At 41.6% G+C, this 24,654-nt stretch overlaps 3 protein-coding genes and 1 non-coding gene across 4 annotated transcripts in view; 2 read left to right on the top strand and 2 right to left on the bottom strand.

Moving 5' to 3' along the window:
* Nucleotides 1-394: 394 nt before the first annotated feature.
* On the bottom strand, nt 395-8,448 carry rfx6 (regulatory factor X, 6). The gene is made up of 19 exons (XM_030770775.1): nt 8,247-8,448; nt 7,603-7,756; nt 7,247-7,370; nt 6,920-6,981; nt 6,503-6,580; nt 6,106-6,133; nt 5,747-5,854; nt 5,569-5,646; nt 5,346-5,459; nt 5,180-5,229; nt 4,849-5,008; nt 4,584-4,725; nt 4,253-4,362; nt 4,023-4,140; nt 3,171-3,293; nt 2,804-3,013; nt 1,415-1,933; nt 854-1,075; nt 395-567 (listed from the first exon to the last, which is right to left on the bottom strand). Exons 1-19 carry the CDS (start codon nt 8,446-8,448, stop codon nt 395-397), a joined length of 2,775 nt encoding a protein of 924 aa, XP_030626635.1.
* Nucleotides 8,449-11,160: 2,712 nt separating this feature from the next.
* Nucleotides 11,161-19,102, top strand: tdrd15 (tudor domain containing 15). Its single transcript, XM_030770773.1, has 3 exons — nt 11,161-11,192; nt 11,299-17,483; nt 18,969-19,102. The coding sequence occupies exons 1-3, from the start codon at nt 11,161-11,163 to the stop codon at nt 19,100-19,102; spliced, it is 6,351 nt and encodes a 2,116-aa protein (XP_030626633.1).
* trnal-cag (transfer RNA leucine (anticodon CAG)) lies at nt 19,053-19,135 on the bottom strand. The gene has a single exon. It is a non-coding gene; the product is annotated as a tRNA-Leu (tRNA).
* A 421-nt stretch (nt 19,136-19,556) lies between these two features.
* The window catches only part of igf2r (insulin-like growth factor 2 receptor), a 31,731-nt gene continuing 26,633 nt past the window's right edge, over nt 19,557-24,654 (top strand). The window contains exons 1-5 of the mRNA XM_030771314.1: nt 19,557-19,720; nt 20,450-20,589; nt 22,838-22,956; nt 23,810-23,908; nt 24,425-24,557. Of these exons, the coding sequence (XP_030627174.1) occupies nt 19,587-19,720; nt 20,450-20,589; nt 22,838-22,956; nt 23,810-23,908; nt 24,425-24,557 (625 nt within the window). The 5' untranslated portion in view covers nt 19,557-19,586. The remainder of the gene's footprint in view (nt 19,721-20,449; nt 20,590-22,837; nt 22,957-23,809; nt 23,909-24,424; nt 24,558-24,654) is intronic.

Raw genomic sequence — 24,654 nt, 5'->3', positions numbered from 1 at the left:
ACCCAGAGGCCAAAGGATGCGGGGATTCTGACTGTACTCTCATAATTATTTTAGACTGGCTCGAGAGTCTTCACATTCTTGAGTTTTCTCAGTGTTGTTTGAATATCATAACTGTTCTTGTCAGTGAAAGATGCATAGTCTTTGCTGTCAGCTTTGAGTGTTAAATGTGAATCCATCTTTGCTTGATGCAATATTTTTTTTTTTTTTCTCCAGGATCATTGAACTTTCCACTGGACCGCTGGTAGACAGTTACAAGCCTTGCTTTTCAGGTAGATCTAAACTAACTCTGACGAAATGTTCATGGCACATTCTTTATTGTCTTAATGCGTCTCACCTCCTGTGAGAAAAGCAGTCAGTTACGGTGGCCTAGAGAGGACAGAATTGGCCGTAACAGTCAGGGGGGGCCTCCAGCAGAGCCCATAAAGACAGTGTTGATGGGGGGCAGAGAGGACACCATGTCCTGGACATCAGAAGAGCCCTGGTGAGACAGCAGTGGATCCTGGGTATGGTATTGGGCAGTAGATCCAAACATGCAGGGGGTGGAGATGGATGAGGGGATGGGAGGGCCTAGTGAGAAACACACACAATCAATCAATCAGTCAATCAATCAATCAATAATCAATCAATCAGGTTTCAACAATATAATAATAAAATAATACTATATAACAACAGAAACAAACAACAGCAACAACAACAACAACAATAATAATAATAATAATAATAATAATAATAACAGCTGGCATTTGGTAATTCAACATCAGCCAACAGAAGAAAAAAAGAAACCTTCATTGGAAACACTGAAGATAAGTTGTATATCGCGGTATAAGAACTTGGACTGGGTGGTATTGTGTGCTGCTCTTACCGCCTGTCGTCCGTGGGACCAGGCTGGGCTGATCGGTGTAGTAGGGCCCAGGACCTTTTCTCCCGGAGTTGTCCAGGATGTTGAGGGGGTCATGCACCTCGGTGTAAGTCGGGCCGGAGCGAACGCTACTCACGCTGCTGATGACGGACACGTGCTGGTCGATAAACGAGTTCATCCTCTGCGTCTCTGGGTAGCTACTGTTGCCATAGTAACCTGCCATAGACAGAACACCATTCTCAAAGACTGCAAATTTGTCAATAAACTGATGGACACGGTCCCATTTATCATAAACTAAGAAGTTACTACCAATGTTATACATACATATATACATACACACACACACACACAGACACACACACCACACATATATATATATATGTGTGTGTGTATACATTACTATTATTTTTAACTATCAGTATCTCATGGGCTCCATGTTCTGAATGTTTTCACAGTCAAATGAAAAGAAAAAGATCCTTTTTTCTAAGAAGTACTACAGATTACATTGTACAGACAATGAAACAGCTGCTGACAGAGATCAGGTGTAAAACTCACCGCCGTGTGCCGCGGTTGAGTAAGTAGCACCGGGGCAGCCAGCGCCGTTCAACGTGCCCCCTAAGAAACAATAACCTGCGGAGTCTAAGAGCTGTGCTCCCTGGGCATCGCCCACGGCGTCTGGGGCGCCGATGTAGGACGACGCCACCCGCGAGCTGTAGGACGACACGGCGCAGCTGCTGCTGAAGCAGTCTTTGGCCAGCTGCTGCGCGCCGAAAGACGCGTATCGCCCGGCCTCGGCGGCGTGAGGCTGATACGCCGACGTCGGGGTGTTGGAGTGGGACCTGAACGCCGGCTGGTAGTTGGAGGAGCCGGGGTAGTGACCGGAGCTGGTGTGAGGGAGGCTCTGACACAGGGTGTCGGGGAAGCTCTGGCCAGGGAGGTGTGGCTGGATGGAGCAGCTCCTCTGAGGCCTGACTGCCATTGGGCCCTGGTTAATCACGCTGCTTCGATTCGCCATGGCCGGGGAGATGGGCGGAGTCATCAGTGGACCATTGCTCTGCGAGAAGTCCAGGTGTCCTTAAAGAAACACATGGCATTCCATCATCATCATCATCATCATCATCGTCATCGTCGTCCTAACTTTATAACTGACTTCTGATCATTAATTCACCATTAGCCTAAAATGAATGTCACATTCAGCATCCACTACAAATCTGCAGGACACCGATACTCAGAGTGCTAACAGTAACAGTAGAATTGAACTGTCAGTTTGTCAGGCTGTTCGCCTTTCTGCGCTTGCTGCTGGCTATTGCCGTTCACTAAAACGTTAACCTAATCGTATGGCACTGTGACTGAATCGCCATTTGTGATTGGCTGACAGCCAACAGCAGGGGCCTATCAGATGCGAGTACGGCTGCCTGACTCATTAGCAGGGTCGAAATGTTGTTTGAGGACTGTGTTAAATGTGTGTGATGCCTAAAAACAGCTCAGGCTTATCTACAGTTTGGGATGTTAAAAATGAAATATAACATGGTGGACCATTTGGAACTACTCATGATAGAAACGGCACAAGAGCCAGACTTTGAGTACCAGTGCTGTAGATAATTAGGACATCAGTACCTAAAAGCTTCCATACTACATCTGTTGATGCAGATATCCAAAAATGTTTAACATATATCAGACACCTAATACCCTAAAGAGAATTTATAAATATCAATATGTCAACATCTCAATATTTAAAATTGTGTTCTTCTACAGACAATATGACAATCGGAGAGTGTTCTCCAGTTTACAATCTTTGATTTGCAAATTAAGATGCCTCCAAGTACATACGTAAAAACGACAGTTCAGCTTTAATTAAAAACAACATTTGGGATGAGGAACAAAGACTAAAAGAGAGGAACAATGTGGAAATGATGGTAGAATGGGGAGGTAGAATGTGGATACCGGAGAGAGGGAAGCTGTCTGACTCTGTCCCTTGGAAGACTACCATATTAGCCCCCAGTCCGTGCTGATTGGCTGTGAGAGACATGTAAGCCTGCTCAGGGTGGGACTCATTCTTGACTGACGAATCAGAAGACACGGCAGCACTTGATTTATTGCGATTGGCGAGGAAGCAGGAACTTGGAGAAGCTGTGAATGCGGCTTTGCTGGCATCTGAAAAAAAATAAATAAATAAAGACTTTTTTTCGTGTGGAGACAGAATTTGCTAACAAGAACTGAAAGTTACTGGCTAATGCTGTGAAAAATCCATCATGGGTAAAACTTTAGTCGTTTAGCTCTGAATGGGGCTAAACTGATATGGTTCCAATACCTGCGTTTCTCATGTATTTGTCGAGTAGGTTCTGGAGGTCTTGTTCTTTGTCATTATTGAACTGGGTTTCAATGGCCAGCAGAATATACTCATCCAACAGCATCCGAATGAGGTGAAAGGAACCTGAAGAAAAGACAAGAAAACACATACAGTCAACTCCTCATCTCATCCCTTTATCTCAACCCTCTCTTTCTGCGCTCCAACTGTAGGATGAGATATATATATATATATATATATATATATATATATATATATATATATAGAGAGAGAGAGAGAGAGAGAGAGACAGAGAGACAGAGAGACAGACAGAGACAGAGAAAGAGAGAGAGTCCTAGAGAGAATAATAGAAGTCTCTGAGGTCACACCTAACCCAAAACCAGTAGCTGAGGAAACAGTTCACACTGCACTCTGATGGCACACACACACACACACACACACACACACACACACAAAAGGAGGCCGTCCTTGCTCCAGCTGTCACCTATGTGTGTGTCTGTGCTTTTAGTGACCTCTCAGGTGATGGAGAGCCTGATTCTCACATGGACACTGATTAACCTTCTGTGAACAGGGCCATCAAACGCTGGAGGAGGTGTCCTGAAAATCACTGTCCACACAGCCCAAAGGCACAGGCGGTTTGTCCAGCACAGGCCTCTGCTGTTTTGCTGTGTGCTGTTACGTTAGTCAATTTTTTCTCTCCTGTCGCATTAGGGTGAATTAGCTTCATGTTTATTTAATCTCGCTATTTAATCTCACTGCCACTGAGACTGGAAACAAACAAATAATCCCTGTAATGGGGGTATGCACTGAAAAATGTTTAAATGTGTAATAGGAGATTATAAAGAAAGTTCTTACCAAAACTGGTGGCATTGTTCAAAGTTAAGTTGTGCATAACACGAGCTCCGAAGAAACTCCATTTGAGCAGAAAATCCTGCGCCCGCTTTTTCACGGAGCGCCCATTTTGCTTGCTCGGCTAGAAGAGGGAAAAAAAAAAAAAAAAACCCAGACCGTTAACACGCTCAGTTACACAGACAGAGCCAGGAGAGTCCGAGCCCGAAGAAGGTCTGCCGCTATTTATCACAAACCTTAATGACTTTCTGCTCCACCACGGAGTCCAGCCACTCGATGAAAGACTCAACCGTGGCGTTTTTCCTCAGGAGATCTTTCAGTTCTTGGAACAGGGAAATGGAGTCATCTAGCAAAAACGCAAAATAAATAAATAAATATATATATATATACATTTGGATTGAGGTTACCCAAGGTTACCCAAAGACATATCGCATTGTCACTCCATTCCAAACACACCTGCATATGGCCTCATCTGGAACAGCCCATTCTGTATAGGTTTAAACGTGTATATATATATATATACGTGTGTGTGTGTGTGTGTGTGTGTGTGTGTATATGAACACTCACACTCAGAGTAGAAGTCTGAGTCTAAGTCAGCACTTGACATTGAGAGTAGAGCCTGGGATCCAATGCTGTTTAGATCCACCTTATCGATGTCATTCACCATCGAGGTCACGACGTTCTGGTCGAAAAGGGCAGGTCTTGCAATCTGTGGGGAGAGGTCAGCGATGACAAAAAAAAAAAAAAACTATTAAAAAACAAACAAACAAACAAAAACGGCCACGAAAGCGTCACATTCGTGACCATCTGTCGCGTTACGGCGAGACCGTACCTGTGCCAGATGTAAGAACGACGTCTGTCTCTTCAAAGAGGAGACGAATCGATGAGCGATCGGAAGCTTCTTCTCTGCCAGGATTTCTGGGAGGTTTTCCAAGGATGAAACCATCCAGTGCTCCCAGTGCTTGGCGAAATTTCGTATATCTGCCAAGAGACTGGAAACACATCTTCCTTTCGTTACTCTAAACAAACCTCACTAACAACTTATTTAATAAAACCCTCTTGCACAGGATACATTCATCTAACTGAATGTGCGGTGCCAACGAAGGGCTCTTTATTAAGCCTATTATAGTTTGCCTATTATATTAGAAGTCGAAAACACAGACCTGTCGGGCATGTCTTGCATCGTTGCAGGAATGAGTACGTCGGTCAGGACCTTAGAGAAAAACCTCACACCAATTAGACTGTAGGACATCCAGAGCACACCTTTATGCCATTGTAAACCATTGTACCATGTGCTTTGTGAACAGCTTGTGAAATGCATGCCCACACCTTGTAAAGAATGGAGTCACACACACAAAAGATGTCCACGATGATGGGGTTTTCCAGCAGGGGAAGGAGATGGTCTGGCATACCTTGCCAGAAATGAAGCAAGAAGTTCTGGATCTGAGACGGCATAACCGGGAGCGTGAAAAATGAATTCTGACATGAAATGAACGACATGGTCATCCCCCCCCCCCCCCCCCCCCCCCCCCAAACAGTCACTAACTGTTACCTCTTCAAAGTTGACGTTAATGGCATTGTCCAAGATGCACTGGCAGTGGGTTTTGTACATCATTATCAATGTGTCCACCTTATTGAAAAATATGAGAATGTCTTTTATAAGAAGGACATTAAAACAGCGGGAAATGAAGCGCGTGCGCGTGTTTTACAAGCGGCTCCTATGAACACACCTTTTCCTTTGAGATGGATCCTTGAAGAACCAAATGCTGCGCGCTCGGGAATTCTGGCAACAGCGTTCCAGTTTTTGAGCTGAGGGAGTATTTCCGAGTGAATCCACCCTGAGAGACACGGAGCGGAGACATAACATTCCTGGCTCTGAAAAGAACAGCTGAAAAAACTGTGTGGACTATATCTTGAAAATGAAATGTCACACATTGTTCCCAGCATCAACAGATGGAATGTCAAACCAAAGAGTAATATTTTTTTGCACATTGCTAATAGCAACGTTGAAAAAAAAAAAAAAAGCAACCCCTCATCTTTCAAAATGTGTAAATGTCTTTTGCTGTTCTTTTACAGAACATCAGTTTACCTCATTCTTTAGTTTGCTCCCAGAGAATCTGTGGTAAAACAAAAACAAACAAAAACAAACAAACAAAAAAAAAACAGACGTCTTCAATGTGCAATGAATGGGACTGTATTAGTGACGTTACATGACACAGTTTGTATAAAAACAGTAACACGGTTAGTGACACGCAAAGGCAACGTGGCATACTTTAACCATCATCACCAATCTGGCGTGAGCCCTGAGCTGTGCGAACAGCATCAGTAACTCTGGTACATGCTTTACCCATAGACAACTAAGTTAGAACAAAAGAATCTTTTCCTATCAGAGGACAGCTGCCGTTGACGATTAAAAGGTTTTAAAAAAAAAGTGTTTTGTTGCTTAAGTGAAACAGATATTAACAGGAACCAAAAGAAGAACATACCTGGTCAAACCTTTGCCTGAGTACACTGAATGATAATACGCACTGCTCTCTTTAATGCCAATACCATAATAATGATATCTGTTTAAAACAAAGAAACAAACAGTGACATCTTTAGAAATACACACACATAAACACACACACACACACACAAAAAAAGATTTATCCGTAAGTGGCATAAGATAAAATTTACACAAATGCAGACAGTGCAGTATTCTTGTCAGTTCAACCTAAAATGTAATTATAAGAGAACACCACATTAACTCTAATGAACTGATATTTCAGTTTGGCCATCATTCATGTCATGTTTTCAGCAAATACAACCAACTACAGCGATGAACAATGACCGTTGGAGATTTGATTTTGCATATTAAAACTACTTAACCCCACATTACATAAAGTAAAAATTCCTTTTCTTACTTTGAATGTCCCCTGGTGCCAAGCCTTCTGGTTGTAAGAAGAGGAAATTTCTGCCGTATAGTCTGTAGAGAAGGCATTATGAACACAGTTATCATAATTACACCAATAAGAGTCAGATACTTTCAACTAACTGTCACAAATCTGACTGACCTAAGCAGACAAAATACAGTCACTTACAGTACAAGAATGACAGATTTTGAAGGAACAGTACAAATTGCACCAGGAATTGCCTATTCCATCAGACATTCAATATAGCCACATTCATATGAAGTACAAAAATGTCTGACATCCTACATATTCACGTAAATACGGGTCATTCCGACTCACCTTCCCAAAAGTGGCCGCACAAGCGGGATCTAATTTTTCCTTACGACAAAAGTCGAGATAGTGAGCGTACAGGATACATCGAGGCAGGCACACTCCTTCACATACAATGTAATTCTCCTCAAGCCTGAAAGATGAAAATCTGAAAACTTAACACAGAGCAAAGCCAAGTTCCCATTCCCATTCAACAAGCATATATCCTCAAAACCTAGGAACTGGTTCATTGAACCATGAAACAACAAAAAGATATAAGCTTTTAAGCAGTGTTCTCATAATGTATATCACGTTTCTGTGAATAAAGCCATGGAAACAGAGGAGAATTTCATTGTGTTTAATGTTGAGACAAGTGATAAAGTTACCACTGTAATGTCAGCTGTGTCTGTTTTTTCTTGTCTTTGATTATCTGACTTATGCTTTTCTTTGGCGTGGACTGCTTAAAGCTGAAATTCTTAGAATATTCCAGTTGGTCCTGGTCCTCCTCAGAGGATATGGTCCCATTACTGTCATCAGCCTCTGCCCAAATAAATAAATGAATAAATAAACGGATAGATAGATAAATAAATTACATAAATAAATAAATACATAAGTGAGTGAGTGCAAGGAGAGAGTTGGAACAGTGAACATCCAGCGGATATGTACGTTTATATGTGTATAAACAGGTCATGGTAAGTGTTCCAGAATGCAGTCAAAATTCACTTTGTAATGGAAATTACATACATATTCTGTTGCTGATGATTAAAAATATGTAATTAATGCTTAGAGATGGCTCACACGTATAGAGGCTAATTTCTTTACTTGTAGAAATAATTAAAACTGTCATGAAGTACAACAATTCTGCGGTCAAATAAAATTTGGACAGAAAATAATATTAAAAATAACAAACGGTGATGATTAACTGAAAACGAGCAAATTTCAAAATGCTTTAACGTGTGTTTGATTTGTATGTACGATAGTAAGAGGGGTGAGAAAGCAAAATTTTTGATTTACACTTTTTCTTTCTTACCTGATTTAATTCCCGAATCTTCCTCCTCGTCATACCTTGAACATGTGTTTCCCTGAAAATCACCGTGACGCAATTGTTGGTCACACAACGTAGTCTGAATGTGTCCATCACTTGTATTACAAATCTTCTTTGAGGCTGATGGTTGCGAGGAATGAAACGTATCATCTCGCAAAGGACTGACACTGTTCCTTTTCAGTGGCATGTTAAAATATCGAACGAAAACTCAAATGAAAAAAAAATAGTAATGAAAGTAATGCACTTTAACGTTAACTCATTTTAAACGTACTCCAAAGGAAACTGTTTCCTTGCCTATTGATATCATAAATCTAGAGGAACATTCTAGATACTACTCTAATTATGTCTAGCGCAACAGTAAAACTGTTAGGTCATTTTCATGTTTTCCTTCTCTGCATCAGTTCAGAGGCAAAAAAACAAACAAACAAACAAAACAAAACTGAAACAAAGTCATAATAAAAACAACAACAACACAAGAAAATAAATTAAAAGAGCGCGTTCATTCTGCTACCTTAAACTATCTTTAACACCTACAAAGAACGGGGCAACATCATCCGGTCTTAATTAAAGCCTGCAGAGTCTGAACTGCGACGTCACTGAGGTGAGTGCCTTAGGGCCATTTATCATATTTACAGAAGACTGGGAGTAGATTCTATGTATTAATAATTAACCAAAAGGCCATCATCCCCTTGAAACCTAGCACAGATCATGTGTTCCCCTTCAACAACGTTGCAAAGAAGCGAATCACTCACATAAATGCTGCATATACAACGTGAAATTGTACAGTAAAGTCTTTTTTTAACAGTTGCTGAAAACTGAATGTTATAACTCTGAGTAAAGACTGAGAAATATGGAGAGTTTATCAACATACGCGTCATGTCGACATTTGAAAGAGGAAACATAACGGATCGACCGAAATGTCACCACCCAGCGTTGACACATGGAAACTGCACAATCATACTGTGATTGTGAATGATGTGGACTTTTATAAGAACTCCACCTTAGATTCTAGTCAATAATTATGATTAATCCCATGAGTAAGGCAAATATTCGCTGTGGTCAACAATCATTCGCGGTGAAATGTAAAACCAGAATAACATGATAAAATCCGATTAATTGTGAAGGTTATGATTTACAGCCACCTTGTTGGCGGCAAGAAATTTTCTAGAAGCGTAGTTGGTCGGAGAGTCGAGAGCGAATCATTCTCACATGGAGGAGAAGGTCATTACCCACGACAAGCCAGTACCTTTGTCAAAAGAAGATGGTAGGTGCAACGTTTGTAGTGAGATGAACAAAATCCCGATTCACATGTTAAACTTTGGTTAGATAAAATTTGGGGGTGTAACATGTCGACACAGAATAATACAGTTTGTTGCAGAATGAACAGAGCTAGCTAACTAACTGACAGAGCGTACTTCAGTACTTAGAGAGGAGCTATAATGAAAGTTTTTGGAACAGAAAGACATAACTAAACGATCAATTTTTAGGTTAATTAATTACAAAGTAGGTCTGCTCGGAATTACGGGTTGTTAAACTACGCTACGGATTACACGTCTGTGGGCTTCCCTCCTTCCGCTGAAGTAGCGGCGATTTAGCTGTAGCAACCTGTCCATTTCCATCTAAAGTTACGGTTTTGCATCCATCTGAAAGATGAGGTAATAATTTTTAAATGTTGCTTCACATTGCAAAAGTTGAACTTTTATCGTTTGCTGCATATAAGCTAACTGACAGAAAATCAGAAAGTTAAATTCCTCTACCTTTGCACTCGTGACCGTATGATAGCCACAGCGATGATGCTAATTTGTTTTACAGCAGTGATATTGCTTCTTGTAGGTTACAGATTAGAGAGTCACAGCAGGGGCCAGAATTCATTTGGAATCATAGCCAGGTGAGAGAAAAGCTCAAGAAATTGTATAACTCCATGCATGTTAATTGGAAAACAGAATTTCAGAAAATGTCAAACGAAAGATTAAAATGAACGCTGCCTTTCAGCCATAATTGTTTTTTTCCTTTGTTGTAGCATTGGACCTTTGTTAAACGTATTTGAAGTTTTTTAATTGGTTGGGTCTTGTTTCAGTTCTCTTGCATAACTCTTTGAATTTAGTCTCCTTTGCTGCTGAAGTTACTATAAGTCAAACAGATTTGCATGTCATGAAGCAATCTCAAGCAGACATAAGAATATACAGTCATATACGTGGCAAAGGGAACAAGGTCACAAGGAAAGGGAGCACTGAACAGCATTGGGACTGAGCCCAGTTGCTCAGATTCGTTCAAATACAGCAAATTCATATTGGTCCCAAGCCTGCAGCGTTAAAAATTATTTGAGGGTTCTGAACTAGTCAGTTGTTATTTTCAGACAGGAAATGAAGACATATGGGACTAAGGGGCCATAAAACAAAACATACTAAATTGACGCAGTTTTTATGTTTATCCACTTTGTTTCCATCGAAGTTGGTGGACTTTCACTGTACTCCCGCCCTAACATGCCTGGTTTGATTTTTTTTCTTGTAATCGCCAAGGCACTGACTGTTTGAGTCAAATACGTTAGACCTGGGCCGGGGCAGTAAGATGATGTCGTAAACTTAAGGAATTGTCAAACAACCTGTTAACTTGTGAGCAGCTTTGAGGAAATTGTATAAAGTATGACTTGGGCCTTTCTGGGTAGTTAACATTACATGACTAACTGCAATAGCTATTTTAAGGCAAAGACTGCACGGCTTCCTATAAAATATGAGCAGGCATCCGGGTGGGCTAGAATGAAGAGAAATAGCAGTTTGTATCTGTGTGTATGAAGTGAACAGTGAAATTTGATGGTAATTTAAAACAAGAAATATGTGGGGGTTTTTTCGTTGTCTTAAAATGGTCTTTAAATTCATTGATAGGAGTGCTGAATCCTAACATGCTTTCAACACTTGCTGGAGAAGTCCAAAGGTAAGATGGTCTGGAGTAAGCATTATTTTAGTACAGAGCATATACTGACAACTATACTGACAGTCATAATCTCAAATTATTTGATGTTATGTATCCTGTTTTTCAGGCCACAAGAGGGCTCGGATCTTCCTGCACCTTGTGCCCTCTGGCCAGTGGACGTAATACTGACGCACGTTGACTGTGGTCAAGATGACATTCTGGTGCGCTTTCAGGGTCAATATTCAACTATTTGTGAACTGGATTACAACATATTGCAAGTAGAGATTCAGAATGCACAGAAAACAGCTGTGTCATCTCTGGAAGTTGGAGAAATGTGTCTTGTCGAAGATTTTTTATCTTCTCACTGGTACAGAGGGAGAGTGAAAAACAAGGAGAAAAATTTGTTCAATGTGCTCCTCCTTGACTATGGAAATGTCCTCACTGTTTGTGCTGCCCATTTGGCCTCTGCGTCTGATGAGTTACTAATGCTACCTCCCAAAATTATCTGTGGCTTTTTTGCAAATGTCTTGCCAGTAGGAGAAAGTTGGAATGCACTGTCAGCTAAATACTTCTCCTCTCTGATAGGCAGCAAAATCAAGGGATACATCCATGCCCTTTTGCCACACAAAGTCCTTATACTGGAAGTGCCTGACATTAACAGAGATCTGTTGAGGTTTAGCTTCGGAAGACATGCAGATACAGACACGTTTCTTTTGCTGGTGGAAATGCTGATGAAGGTGCCGATTAAGAAGAGCGATGAATCTGTCCCTGACCTGTTAATAGAAAGACAATTCAGTCAGGAACTTTGCTTTAAATCCTCAGGTCTGCAGGGCTTTGAAAATGTTCTCTCGTTCTGTGGCCCAAAACTGATCGCCGGCACAAAGGAAAAGGTTAGGATAACAGCTGCGGTGAACCTTAGTTCGTTTTACTGTCAGTCAACCCGTGTAGCAAAGGACCTAAAGGAGATGTCGGAAAAACTAGCGATTGCATGTGAATCTGGGAGCCCAGACAGTAGCTGTAAACCTACTGGAAACTTGGGCTTACTCTGTGCAGTGAGGGGGAAAGATGAAAAATGGCACAGAGGTTTTGTGCAGTATTTGGCTGCAAACTCCCAAGCGAGAGTGATATTTGTTGACTATGGATACTGCGAAGCAGTGAAAGTCGAGAATGTCCTTCCCCTTCCTTCAGATTACCTCTCGATCCCTATCATGGCGTTCCAGTGTTCAATGTCTTGCCTCAGAGAGCAAGATGAGACCATTAGGAACCACCAACTGGAGATTTTAAAGAGTGGGCTTTTGGGTGGAGTCCTGGAGGTGAGCATCGATGACTTTGATAAGGAGCAGAATTTGTATTATGTCACGTTGCACATTAACGAGCATTGTGAACATTTGAAGTCTGGGCAAACTCAAGAGTTTTCTGAGCCACAGAGGTTTTATGCCATGGAGAATGAAGAGACCTTTTCTCAGAGCTACTACCATATGCAGAAAACAAATGAGACAAGAAGGATTCAAACTTCAGGCAAGGCTGTCCATCCTCAAACTGTAATAGTCAATAGTATATTTGAAGGTTATGTTGAACATGTCCAGAATCCAAGTGATTTCTGGTTGAGAACCGCAGACCGCAATCTCAGCTTTGAGGACTTGTTGAACAGAATGACCAAGTATTACAATGAATTACCATTGGCTGAGGAAGTTCTTGAAAATCCAGTACCCGGGACACTTTGCGCTGCAATGTATGAAAAAGACATGCATTACTACAGAGCTGTTGTAAAAGACACCCTGGAAAGTGGAGCTGAGGTTTTTTTCATCGATTTCGGAAACACAGAAAAGGTCCCAAGCATGGTGATCAAGAAGCTTCCTCAGAAATTTACAGCTGAACCAGGATTTGCCATTAATTGCTCTCTTGCTCACACAGTCCCAGTGGAGGATGTTTGGACAGGCGCTGCTACGGATTACTTCAGACAGGTAACCTCAGACACAGCACTCCTTGTGCATGTTGTCCACCAAAAGAATGACCGACATCTTGTTGAATTGTATCTGAAGGGTACTTCAGATTGTGAGAGCGTTTCAATGCTTATGGAGGCAGCAAACATGGCTGAGTTTTGGAGATATACACCAACAAAAGCTGGAGCTGGACGCAGCCAAGTGCAGAAAAAATCACATAGACATAAAGGCAGACCAGTGGACAAATCCATAAGAAACGTGCACTGTCAGAATGTGTCTAGACAGGAGTGTTCAAGAGTACCTGAGAAGGTCAAAAATCTGGACAATGAGGCATCAAATCAGAAACTCTTTCACGAAAATGGGATTTTTACGCCGCAGAAGTATTGGCCTGGAAATGAATTAAGGGTCAGGTGTTCTTATGTAAACTCCCCTTCTGACTTTTGGTGTCAGAATGAGAACCAGATGTCTGCCTTGGACAAACTGATGGAAGATATGCAAAATTTTTACCAAACACACATTGACCTGTCACAGTCACACAGAGAAGTATGTTGTGCTGTTAAGTCTCCGAATGATAATCGATGGTACAGAGGTTGTGCTCTTGGAGCGAAAAATGGAAAAATCGAAGTGATTTTGGTTGACTATGGCATGGTCGTGGAAGTTAAGATGGAGAACGTTCAGGCTCTGTTGCCAGAGTTCTTCAAACTTGAAGGTCAAGCATTCAGATGCAGCCTATGTAACTTGATCCGACCTTCAAATGGAAATGCTTGGAGTGAAGAAGCATGCCATTTATTTAGGGATTTTACTACTCAGAATTCACTCAGTCTAACATGCAGCATCCATTCTCAAATCTATGTGAAACACATAGGACTCCTTCACATTGTTGACATTCATTCAGAGTTTCAGAGAGCCACCACAAACCTTGTCGAGAAAGGACTTGCAGTGGAAATCCAGTCCATGAATCATTTACTTCCCGTGGTTTATCCTTGCTCCTTTGTCTATTCTTCTTTCAACATCAGCGTCGGAAGTGAAGAGAGAGTATTAGTTACTCATGTATCTAGCCCATGGGAGATGTATTTCCAGCTTGATAGGAATGCTGAGATAATTGACAACCTGATGGACCAAGTTACAAAACACAGTGCTGACTTGGTAAAGGCAGGTTCTTGTTTGGAGGTGGGAAATATCTGTCTGGCCAAATATTTTGGCGATGGTATGTGGTACAGGGGCTTTGCTCAATCCGTTCAGTCCGATCTACATTTGAGCATATTCTTTGTAGATTACGGAAACAAGCAGGTTTCTGAAAAGAGTAGTGTCTTACCCATTCCGAGACAGGCACTAGATTTACAAATGGTCCCTATGCAAGCTTTGAAGTGCATTCTTGCAGACATTCCAAAGGGAGACAGCTGGCCAGAGATCAATGCCTGGCTCGAGAAGGCGGTTTGTAACAAGCTGCTCCAGGCAAAGTTTGTTGCAAAGGAAAATGATGGAAGTTTTGTTTGTGACTTGTTTGATGGAAACATTCACATCAATGAAAAAGTCAAAGAGCTCATCGCTGCCCAAGACCATAGTGACAACATTGTAAACACAAATTCTGCAGACAACCCTCATGTAATTTTGGATACATCTAGAGTGTCTCGCACAGGCAAAGCTAAAAGGAGGAAACACCTGAAAGCAGGAATGGTTTCTGGACCTTGTAAGACCAAAAGTGAGATAAAGCATTCTCTCCTGAAATCCCCCCAAATCCATTTATGCAATAAAGACACAAAATCTGGATTGTCTCATGCATGCCAGCCAGTGAAACAGACTGAAGAAAAATCCAATTTTAAGTCCCTTCTCTCAAATGGAAATATAGAGAAGCAACGGGATGCTCCCCACTCCTCCAAACTGGAAACCCCTACGGTAGCATTTCCAAAACTCTCTGATCTTCCTGATGTCAAAATATACCCTGGGTTTTCTGTTGTAGGGTTTGTGTCTCATTTCAATTCTGTTAACAGTTTCTTTGTCCAGATGGAGGACGATGAACATGCAATTCTTAAGATGGGAGAGAAACTCAACAGCGAGCTACTCCGTGGAGATATTGAAAATGTAGGGAAAAGGCTGAAAGTTGGGGATCTGGTTGTGGCTGAATATGAGGAAGATTCAGCTCTATATCGAGCAGTAGTTAAAGATGTCGCCGCTAGTGGCCTCTTAACAGTTGAGTATGTTGACTTTGGAAATACAGCAACTGTTGACAAAGAGAGAATACATCAGCTGCCAACTTCATTTTTGTCCCAGCCAAGACTAAGTGTACCCTGCACACTCACAGGTACTCAGTCTTTTGAAGGTGATATGCCTTTTACTGACAAACCTATTTTGGTTGAATTCCTGAAATGTTTGAGAGCTACCTGGGAGGTGAGCATAAAGGTTCCTGAAAGTAGCTCCGCACATGTGGGTCCAGAAAAGTGTGACCACAGTGAAAGAAAGGTGTTACAGCCTCATTCTATCAGAAGCCAAAATCTACACAGGACAGATAGCATAACCCAAAATGAGCTAGTCACGGACAGTAGGGATCCTGTGACTTGTGAAGAGAACCTGAACCTTAAAGAATTTGAATCCAACAGGCAAGTGGTGATTAAGTTAGACGGAGACACATGCCTCGTTAAAAGTAGATCTGAAGATATTCAAGGTGCTCTGCCGAAAAGTACTACAACAAAACAAATCCAAAGACTGCCTGCTCAGTTGCAGCAACACAAGACTAAAAAAAGCTGTAAGCTTGCTGCTCACAAAAAGCTCCAATTCAGACAGTCGAATGAAACAAATGCTTTGAAAGCTAAGCCGCCTGACAAGGTGATTGTCCCGAAGTTCATGATTCCAGAAATGACGTCACATGAAAAAACCCTGTACGTCATCAGCAGGAGCAACGCTGGAACCTCTGCAGAGCTAACACAGAATGTAGGCTTTTCTCAGCTGTGCATCAGAGAAAGAGAGACTGAGGCTGGGATGCTTCTGTCTGTTTTGGATGATGGAGAACTTTACATAAGACTTGACAAGGTTGCTGGTCGTGTTGCTGATCTTGAACAAATTATCAGTAAAACCGTGGTGAGATGTAAAGTGATACCAAAACAAAATGTTAAGGAAGGGCTTGAGTGTCTAGCTAAATCCGCCGAAACTAACCAGTGGGCCAGAGCTGCTGTTTGCTGTGTAATTCCCGATAAGGAAAAATGCACCGTTCTCTTTGTGGATTTCGGCACAAAAGAAATGATCTCTGTTAAATGTATCAAAGAGATCGATGGTAGCCTTAAGCAAATTCCTGTGCTTGCAGTTCATTGCAAGTGGAATGGTTTTAGAAATTCCAACAGAGAGGCTAAGACAATGCTAAAAGATACTCTCAGGTCAGTGGTGGGCCAAAACATCAAAGTCATGTTTGTGTCCTATTCTGAAAGTAGTCATCTCTGGAATATAGAGATTATGATGAATGAGCCATTCCTTATTCAACAGCATGGATCCCTCTCTGTTCAACATGCAGAGGAAAAACCATCGCATCTTCTCGGGTCAAATGTTTGCCCAGGAACATCAAAAGCAGTATTCTGCTCGGAGAAAGAAAGTCATGCTCCAAGGCTTTTTCTGGCTCCTGTTAAAATGGATCTGGAATATTCAGGGTTTGCAGCTGCAGTCACCACCCCAGGTGAATTTTACATTGTTCTTGAGGACTTGCTACTTGTCATGAACACAGTGTCAAATATTCTCGAAGAGCTGTCAGATGTTTTAGATCCATTACCACAGACACAACTCAGACCTAGCTCTGGTTGCTTAGTGAAGTTCGAGGAGAAGAAGAAATGGTGCAGAGCTGAGATTGTACATCTTGACGTGACATCGGTGGTAATCAACCTTGTCGACTATGGCCACTATGCACACGTTCCCTGCAAAGACGTATGCCAATTGAAACGACTTCCTGAGGAGCTTGCTAGCCTACCAAAATTAACTTACCCTTGCCTGTTAAGGGGAATTAAACCACTTGAAGAAGGAAGTTGGTCAGATGATGCCATAATCTTCTTCCAGAAATGTATCTATCAGAAACAGCTGCAGATATATTTCAGACAGCCTGTTTCAGAAGGAAAGTGGGAAGTTGACGTCCTTGCAGGAGGTATGAATCCTGCCAAAGAGCTAGTGGATGCTGGCCACGCCTCCTACATCGATAGTATGCTGGGACTCAGATTTCGGCAAGTACTTGAATCCAAAGGAATGCCCCAACAAAGCACTGCCAGTAACTCTATGGAAGTCAAACCAGAAGGATCGCCACGACACTTAGAACTGAAAGATATGGAACAGTCAGTGAAAAAAATGGATTTGGGAATAAGCAAAGTGGAATCAGCCCCTGGAAATCAGCTGAAGGGTCAGACGAACAAAATGGTGTCACATACATTCACAAATGAACAAAAAACAACACCTCAAGATTGTGGTCAAAATGAAGAAAGTGAAGACTACGTCAGCGGTGATATTCCACAAGCTGGGCAGAAGTTCCATCTTAGACCAGAGTCAGGCATTGGACAATGTAAGCAATTTTCACTATTATTTAGCTTACTATGCTCATTGTTCCTGTTCTCGTTTAATACCATATTTCGTTGTTGTTGTTGTTGTTTTTAGCTAAACGGGCTCATAAATTACATGATCTTTTGACAAAGCAATGCTATCATGTTCATTTTCAGTATTTTATTTTTATTTGATTTGAATATCATTAAAAATGGTCTGAATGTTTTCTGGAATATTAATTACTCACTGCTGTATGTTCAGGGCTTGACTTAAAATATTCATTTTTTTCCCCATAGGCTTTCAAATGTGAGGAGTATCAGTTATCTGTTAGTGTAAGTAAAGCAATATTGACCTGTCTGCTCCAAAGCTTACACGGCACCTACCTGTGATTTTGTTAGTAGAAAGAGTTAACCCGTTAAAATTCTGAACCTTTTTTATTGAAACTAATTCCATTATAATCATAAGAACTGTGAATACTGGAAAACTTAGATCAACCATCTTTACCCAATTTAACTTAGCAGAGCATTAAAACATGTCCGTATTATTCTTTTTTAGAAGAGGTTGGTCTGAGTCTCTCTCTCTCTCTCTCTCTCTCTCTCTCTGTTATCTATTTCAGATGAAAGTTGGTAAGGAAGAGGAAGGTGCTACAGTGGCTGAACATTTTCCCTTGAACTGACATGTCATTGTCAAAAATGTCATTGTTTTTGATATGTGGTTTTTTGTTTTGTTTTGTTTTATTTTGTTTTTTCTTTTCCAGTTAGACAACAAAATGTTTTGCTTTTTATCAGTTTTTCCTGGAGGAAGAAAACCGTAGATTACAGTTCCTGTTTTTACACTCAAAGACGACGATGATCACAGCGAATGTCGATTTTATATTTTTGGTCCTCATGTCCGCAAAATCCTCTCAGGAATAATGTCGTTCATTCCATATCAGATATAACTGAAAGCTGATTGCAGTTATTGTGTTTTGTGACAATGGTGGAACCCATGCTACCAAAGCACTTACATTTCTTGTGTACTAGAATAATCTTGGATTTATAATTTATGTTAACCAAGTATACGACCATCCTCATGCTTAGAAATGTGGCCTAATTATTATTTGCAGAATTTTAGTGTGTAATTTGGTATTTCAATTTTAATTGGATGAAGTACTTTTGAAGCAGTAAATTGTCTAAAATGTTAAAGTACCTTAAACAGTGATGTTCCTTACACTGAAATTAGATTAACTTTGTTCTTCATTTTGATGTGTTTTTGTTGTTTTGTTATTTGTTCTTACGTTGTGTTCAGTGAGAGCCTGTTTTGATCTTCTCATATGTTTTGTGTTCATGTGCAATAAATATTTGTGTAGTCACCCGATGTAAGTGTTACATCTCGGTTATCTACGTATCTACAAGCAGTTGTAATGGTGACAGTGAATTGGTCAAAATGGTCTTGTCAGAAGTGGGATTCGAACCCACGCCTCCAGGGGAGACTACGACCTGAACGTAGCGCCTTAGACCGCTCGGCCATCCTGACATATTCTTTAATAAATGGTGGCAGTAGGAATAACACTTCCGGAATATTCCAAGTTCCATAACCCATATTAAATGTATAGGAGGTGTTTATACGGTGAAACGTGAACAAATTCCTATTCTAAGTAATGACGTTGCAGCAATGTATTATATTTTAGAGTCCACTCTCTCAAAGGTAGCGTCATCTTTTTTTTTGTAACTGTTTTTCACATTTATTTATTGTTTTGTTACAGATGTTTTCTTAAACTATGGTCTGCTTCTCGGCTTTTAACTGTCCTTACATTGAGCTTCAGAACGATCTGACAATTCGGTAACACGATGACTCAACGTTGATACCACATGACCTATCATCATCACGTGCTCGTCCATCATGTGATTCAAGTTGTTCCTGCTAAGGTAGCCGAGTTGCTGTATCATGTCGGACAGAGCGCCCTAATGGTTTTTGAAGAGACAATATGGGTTCCATGTGCAAATGTTTTCGAGCGATAGCTTGCCAAACTGTCTTTGCTCTTTCTGTTCTGACATTAGTACTGTCTCCAGTGAGATCAGCCGTATCAAGTGACACTCAGTGGTACGAAGATCTGTGCAGGTGAGGTTTCAACAACGTATGCATTTTATTACTGATTATAACTCTTCTATTCTGTGTGTTATGTGAACAGTTGATTGACCGGTCCTTGTTCAAACAAAGCCAACAATGTTTTTGTGTCGGTGAGCCATCAGCAGTGCTGAAACACGTTTGTTGCACTGTCCTCTTGTTTGAATATTTGCAAGATGATAGCAATGACAAGTGCCGTGGTAGTTAGCAATTCGGAACTGAAAGATGTGTTTCCAGACCAGAGGGAGGAATGGCTGACAAAATAGCAGTTAATTAAATAAATTGCATGATCGGTTCTGCTAAGAATGTAGCGATCGGTCCTTACCTGACTGTGAAAACATACTATTGAAACAATCTTTTTATCGTGACGTCATCTACGAGTATTTGTGCTACGCCGAATGTACATTGATAATTTGCGATGGATATTATCAATGGTTCCGTGTTATTGTGTGTGTGAGAGAGTTTTGTTTGATAAAATTACCGGTACAGAAGTGTTATGCACTGATCAGGGTTTTTGTATAGCTGTGACACGATCTTGTAGTTCTTCACACTGTGTTAAGAAAACCTTTGAATCAATTTCAATAACATGTAAAGATATTTTCAAGCGAAACCCTCTGAATATGTCTGTATCGTTAGAACTGTTTGTTGAATCACATCTTCTTGGCTTTAAACACTGAACAATCCGTTTCTTAGCTGTCCTTTTTTATTACTTTTTTTTGCAAGGTACAAATGGGAAGCTATTGACCAGGACAGCCAAGTTAGATACACACTGAAGATATGTCAGTCTTCACCAGACACACCATGTGGGGCAAACAGCGCTATTTGTGCCCACAACTCCACTACTCAGAAATACCAGTCTGTCGGTAAGTGAAGGATACTGAGGAGGACTGCTGCTGAGGAGGGGGGGGGGGGGGGGGGGGGGGGGGGTGCTGACTGGAGCGGATCACAGCAAATCAATGTTGGGATTATTTTTGTTTTAGCTAAATGGACAAGAGTGACTTGAGAAAGCACCTGACTTTACAGTAGTCACACCAGACAGCGAATTGAGTTCAGAGAGGTTCCTCTAACTCAAGGAGGTCCACGGGGAAACCCGTGAAAAGTTCCAGTTTGACAAAAAAACAAACCAAAACAAAAAAACACACACATACAAACCAAAGAAATCCTTGTGGCATTTCTCTCTAGCCTGCTGCAAGTGGTGCCAGTAGTGCTGATATAAAAAATAATCGAATTACGCAAACTGATCCTTGGCTTCATCTCAGAGTTGTCTGAATGCAGGCACATTGCAGAAACATGTCACAGCACAATAGTCACTAGAATGAGATACTGAGGGTGTTTACAAGGGTTTTACTGTCGCTAAGGTCAGAAATGGAGACAATACACATTGTATGTTTTGTGAAAGATGTGACAGGCTGCACTCCGCCATGTAGTTAGTGACTGTTGGGTTATATCCCTTTAAGACTATCTAAAGACAGTTAGTCAATCAAAGGTTACAAACAAACAACAGCAAGAATGAGCATCATGTAAATGGAACCACAGTCTGTTTTCAAATAGCTTTTCAAGTAGAACAAGTTCACACAGAGATGTTGTATGTCGGCACAGTGTCATAAATGTGACCTTGGACATGTCTAAAGGGCCTGTGTTACATGACAGTACATTGTTTAACTCTAGTGAGAGAAAGAGAGAGAGAGGGGGAGAGAGAGGGAGGGAAGTGTCAGTAGTTCTGAGTAAGCGTGGAATCGATTTGACGTCACATTTTAGGACCAACAACTGGGTCTTATGATGTTGTGTGAAAAAAAGGGTTTCTCATGATTAATGTGACATGTGACCTTTTATTGGCTTTCTCATTGGCCTTTCTCATAGTGGGGGAAAAAAAGAGAGAGAAAATCAATCTTTCACATTAGTTCATTTTTCAGGCAGTTTGACCCAAGCTGTGAGGTCACATGCTGTGCCCTAATTTGTGACAGAGAGTCACTCAAGGGGTGCTCCAGTACCTCAGTGACCGTCTGATCCGGAAACGTTTCAAGATGAGGATGAGGTGAAAGAATCGCTGAGATGACAGTTAGCCCTGTATTGTTTTCACTGTATTTTGGATACTTTTATGTGATGTCATCATTGTTTTATGAATAGTTTTTGATGTCAAGCGTATTTTGTCACACTGGTCTTAAGGCAGTCGTAGGGTAAGTAGGTCACAGTTATCGATTCAGCGGGCGTTAACTTTAACAATGTGTCGCTTGACAAACAATAAGGAAACAGATGAGAGTGAGAAAACGTTTCACTCTGCGGATAGCGGCAGGAATTGTGATACCGCTGACGAAAACTCACTCGGGATTTTTGAAACTGTGTCTAGCGGGCAGAGAGTTTTCCCCCCGCAGACACGCACAGGCACACACATGCCCCCCCCCCCCTCTGGTGGGGCTTGCCCTCAGAAATGGCTGTTTACTGTACAGACTGAGGGACTCCTGTTCTCAGTAGGTCACATTCTCATGCTGGTAATTCTCCTGGGACAGACGTTTTGGCAGGGAGAGAAAAAAAAGCCCTGAACTCTCTCCAGTCTCACTGTAGAGCATCTCCTCTCACACGGTTCAGCGGAGACCTTCAGAAATCATTCTGAATGCAGCGTTTGTTGAGAATCTGCAAGTGTTTTTATTGTATTATTTTGTTACTTTTTTTTTTTTTTAAAGCGATTTTGTCACTGGAGGGGGAGGTTGTGCTTTTGGTGATGGGATATGTTACCTAGAACAGTGCCCCTCTACAAGAAATTGGCTGAGATCCACTCATTTAGAACAGAGGATGTTGCAGAGAATAAAAACACAGTTACACAGGAATTTAAAACGTCAGATATATGTACTCGGATAGATGCTTTTATGGTACTTTAAGCAACTTTTGTGTTGAGAATAACACTATACTCCATTTTTTTCATAGAACTGGTAATTGATAAATAATTTAACGTCTGCTTTAACTGTTAGTCAAATGGAAGGTTCCATGCATTGCTGAGCATTTTCAAACTTATGTATCTGTCTATCTATCTGTCTGTCTGTCTATCTGTTTGCCTGTCTGTCTGTTCATTTATTTATTTATGTATTTATTTGTTTATTTACTGTGTTCCTTTAGGTGACCTGAGTTCGCAGAAGCTCTCTCCTGGCGTACTTGATTTCAGCACCAGCCGGAAGTGTCCGGGCAGCGACAGTAGCATGCAGAGCAGCATCAGTTTCCTGTGTGGGAAGACAATGGTACGCTCCACACTTCTCAGTCTCTCTGAGCAGCTCTGTTGGCAGAATCTGAGTAAGCATTTGGGTCCCCAGTTCCAGTTAAGTCTAACTAAGACCCGCGCTGCAGGGGTGGAAGAACGTCGATGACGCGCTCCTTTGATTTAAAGCGAAACTCGTCTTTCACGTCTGTGGTCTAAATCGTTTCCGTTCCTCTGAGCTGAAGCGGTCGGCGCGGTCTCTGTGTTCGCTACCGAGGAACACCCAGAGGACAAGCTCGACGCCCTGATAAGCTCCCCTACCAGCTTTGTCATGCAGTTAAGAAACGTGACATCAAAGAGTGTCACTGTCCCGTCCCAGTCTGTCTGGTCTCCTTTAACAATTAACGATACTCAGACGTGATTGGAGAAGCGCTATGAGAGCCCACGGAATCACTGAGTCTAGTCCGTCCTGGGTTTCTCCCTTATAAAGCACAGTGGGTTCACTTTAGCGGTGGCTTCCTGTGTCCTGATCCCTGTTTGGAACAGATCCCCCCCCCATACAGTCTCATCATGTTCCTACCGAATTGTTTACAAATATCAACAGCTTCAGAGGTCACTGTCAACAGATCACTCGAGATCATCTTTCATCTTTCAAATTAAGACGTTTTCCTCGTATATTAAAAATAAACTGTTGCTTAGTTACCGTGAACTGAGTCCATTCTGTTTCCCATGAAAAAACACAGGGACTGGTTTTCCAAGACACATGGTTTTCCAGTGACAAAATACAGATTAACAATGAAGTCTGCTGCACAACTAACTCTGTGTGTGTGAAGAAAACTCATCCCAACGTCAATCAGCTGATGTTCTTGTTTTTGTTATTTTAAATCTTTGGACAGGGAACGCCAGAATTTGTCACTGTGTCAGAGTGTGTGCATTACTTTGAGTGGAGGACCTACGCAGCCTGCAAAAGGGATACATTTAAGCCCCATAAAGAGGTAAGTGTGTCACAACAGGAAGTGTGTGTATGTATGTGTGTGTGTGTGTGTGTGTGTGTGTGTGTGTGTGTGTGTGTGTGTTTGTGTTTGTGTGTCACAGCTGAGGCTACGGGAAGCTTGTGTTTTGGGGGTGGGGGCGAGAGGGGGGGGGAAGCGTGCTTCAGAGACCACGAATGATTTTATCGTGGAAGACGCAGCGGCTTTTGGCTCTCGTTCTGAATCATAACTCTGCCGTGTTGCCTGATGGGAAAACCGCTAAACGATTGCCAGCTGCAGAGACACGTTTTCCATGCGAGACGCTGTCTTATTTCTGTACTCTTTGTTAAAACTTGACAGTGACGGCTCAGTCGTTCCTCTGACTGCTCAGTGTGTCTGTGGTTTTCTCATCCTTTTTTTTTTTTTTTTTTAAACTTCTGTGGGTTTGGGCCAATCAGTTATGGCGTGGTCTGAGTTGTTGCCTTTTTTTTTTCCCTCTGGTTGACCTACACATGTACTGCATGCTCTGTCTTTGTGAAGGTTCCCTGCTACGTCTTTGACACAGACGGGAAAAAACACGACCTCAACCCACTCATCAAACTCTCAGATGGCTACTTGGTCGATGACTCAGATGGCGAAGTTGACTTTTACATAAACATATGCCGAAGCCTGAGTGAGTTCTTATCAGTGTCATTTACTACTGTGTTAAGACAATGATGTTGTCCTGAACATGGCCATGTCCACATGCCTCCCTCCATATGTATCTATGT

Source organism: Chanos chanos, chromosome 4, assembly GCF_902362185.1.
Source record: "Chanos chanos chromosome 4, fChaCha1.1, whole genome shotgun sequence".
Lineage (NCBI taxonomy): Eukaryota > Metazoa > Chordata > Actinopteri > Gonorynchiformes > Chanidae > Chanos > Chanos chanos.
This window is presented reverse-complemented; position numbering and strand designations above follow the sequence as displayed.

Excerpts from the sequence above, each read along its gene's own strand:
- rfx6 (XM_030770775.1), bottom strand. The coding sequence starts at position 8,448 with ATGCCACTGAAAAGGAACAGTGTCAGTCCTTTGCGAGATGATACGTTT. Across the intron at positions 5,460-5,568 it reads TTAACGTCAACTTTGAAGAG|ATCCAGAACTTCTTGCTTCA; the intron begins GTAACAGTTAGT and ends ATGCCGTCTCAG. Across the intron at positions 4,141-4,252 it reads TGGAGCAGAAAGTCATTAAG|CCGAGCAAGCAAAATGGGCG; the intron begins GTTTGTGATAAA and ends TCCCTCTTCTAG.
- tdrd15 (XM_030770773.1), top strand. The coding sequence starts at position 11,161 with ATGCTTTCAACACTTGCTGGAGAAGTCCAAAG. Across the intron at positions 11,193-11,298 it reads CTTGCTGGAGAAGTCCAAAG|GCCACAAGAGGGCTCGGATC; the intron begins GTAAGATGGTCT and ends CCTGTTTTTCAG. Across the intron at positions 17,484-18,968 it reads CCCTGGAAATCAGCTGAAGG|TCACCCGATGTAAGTGTTAC; the intron begins GTCAGACGAACA and ends ATATTTGTGTAG.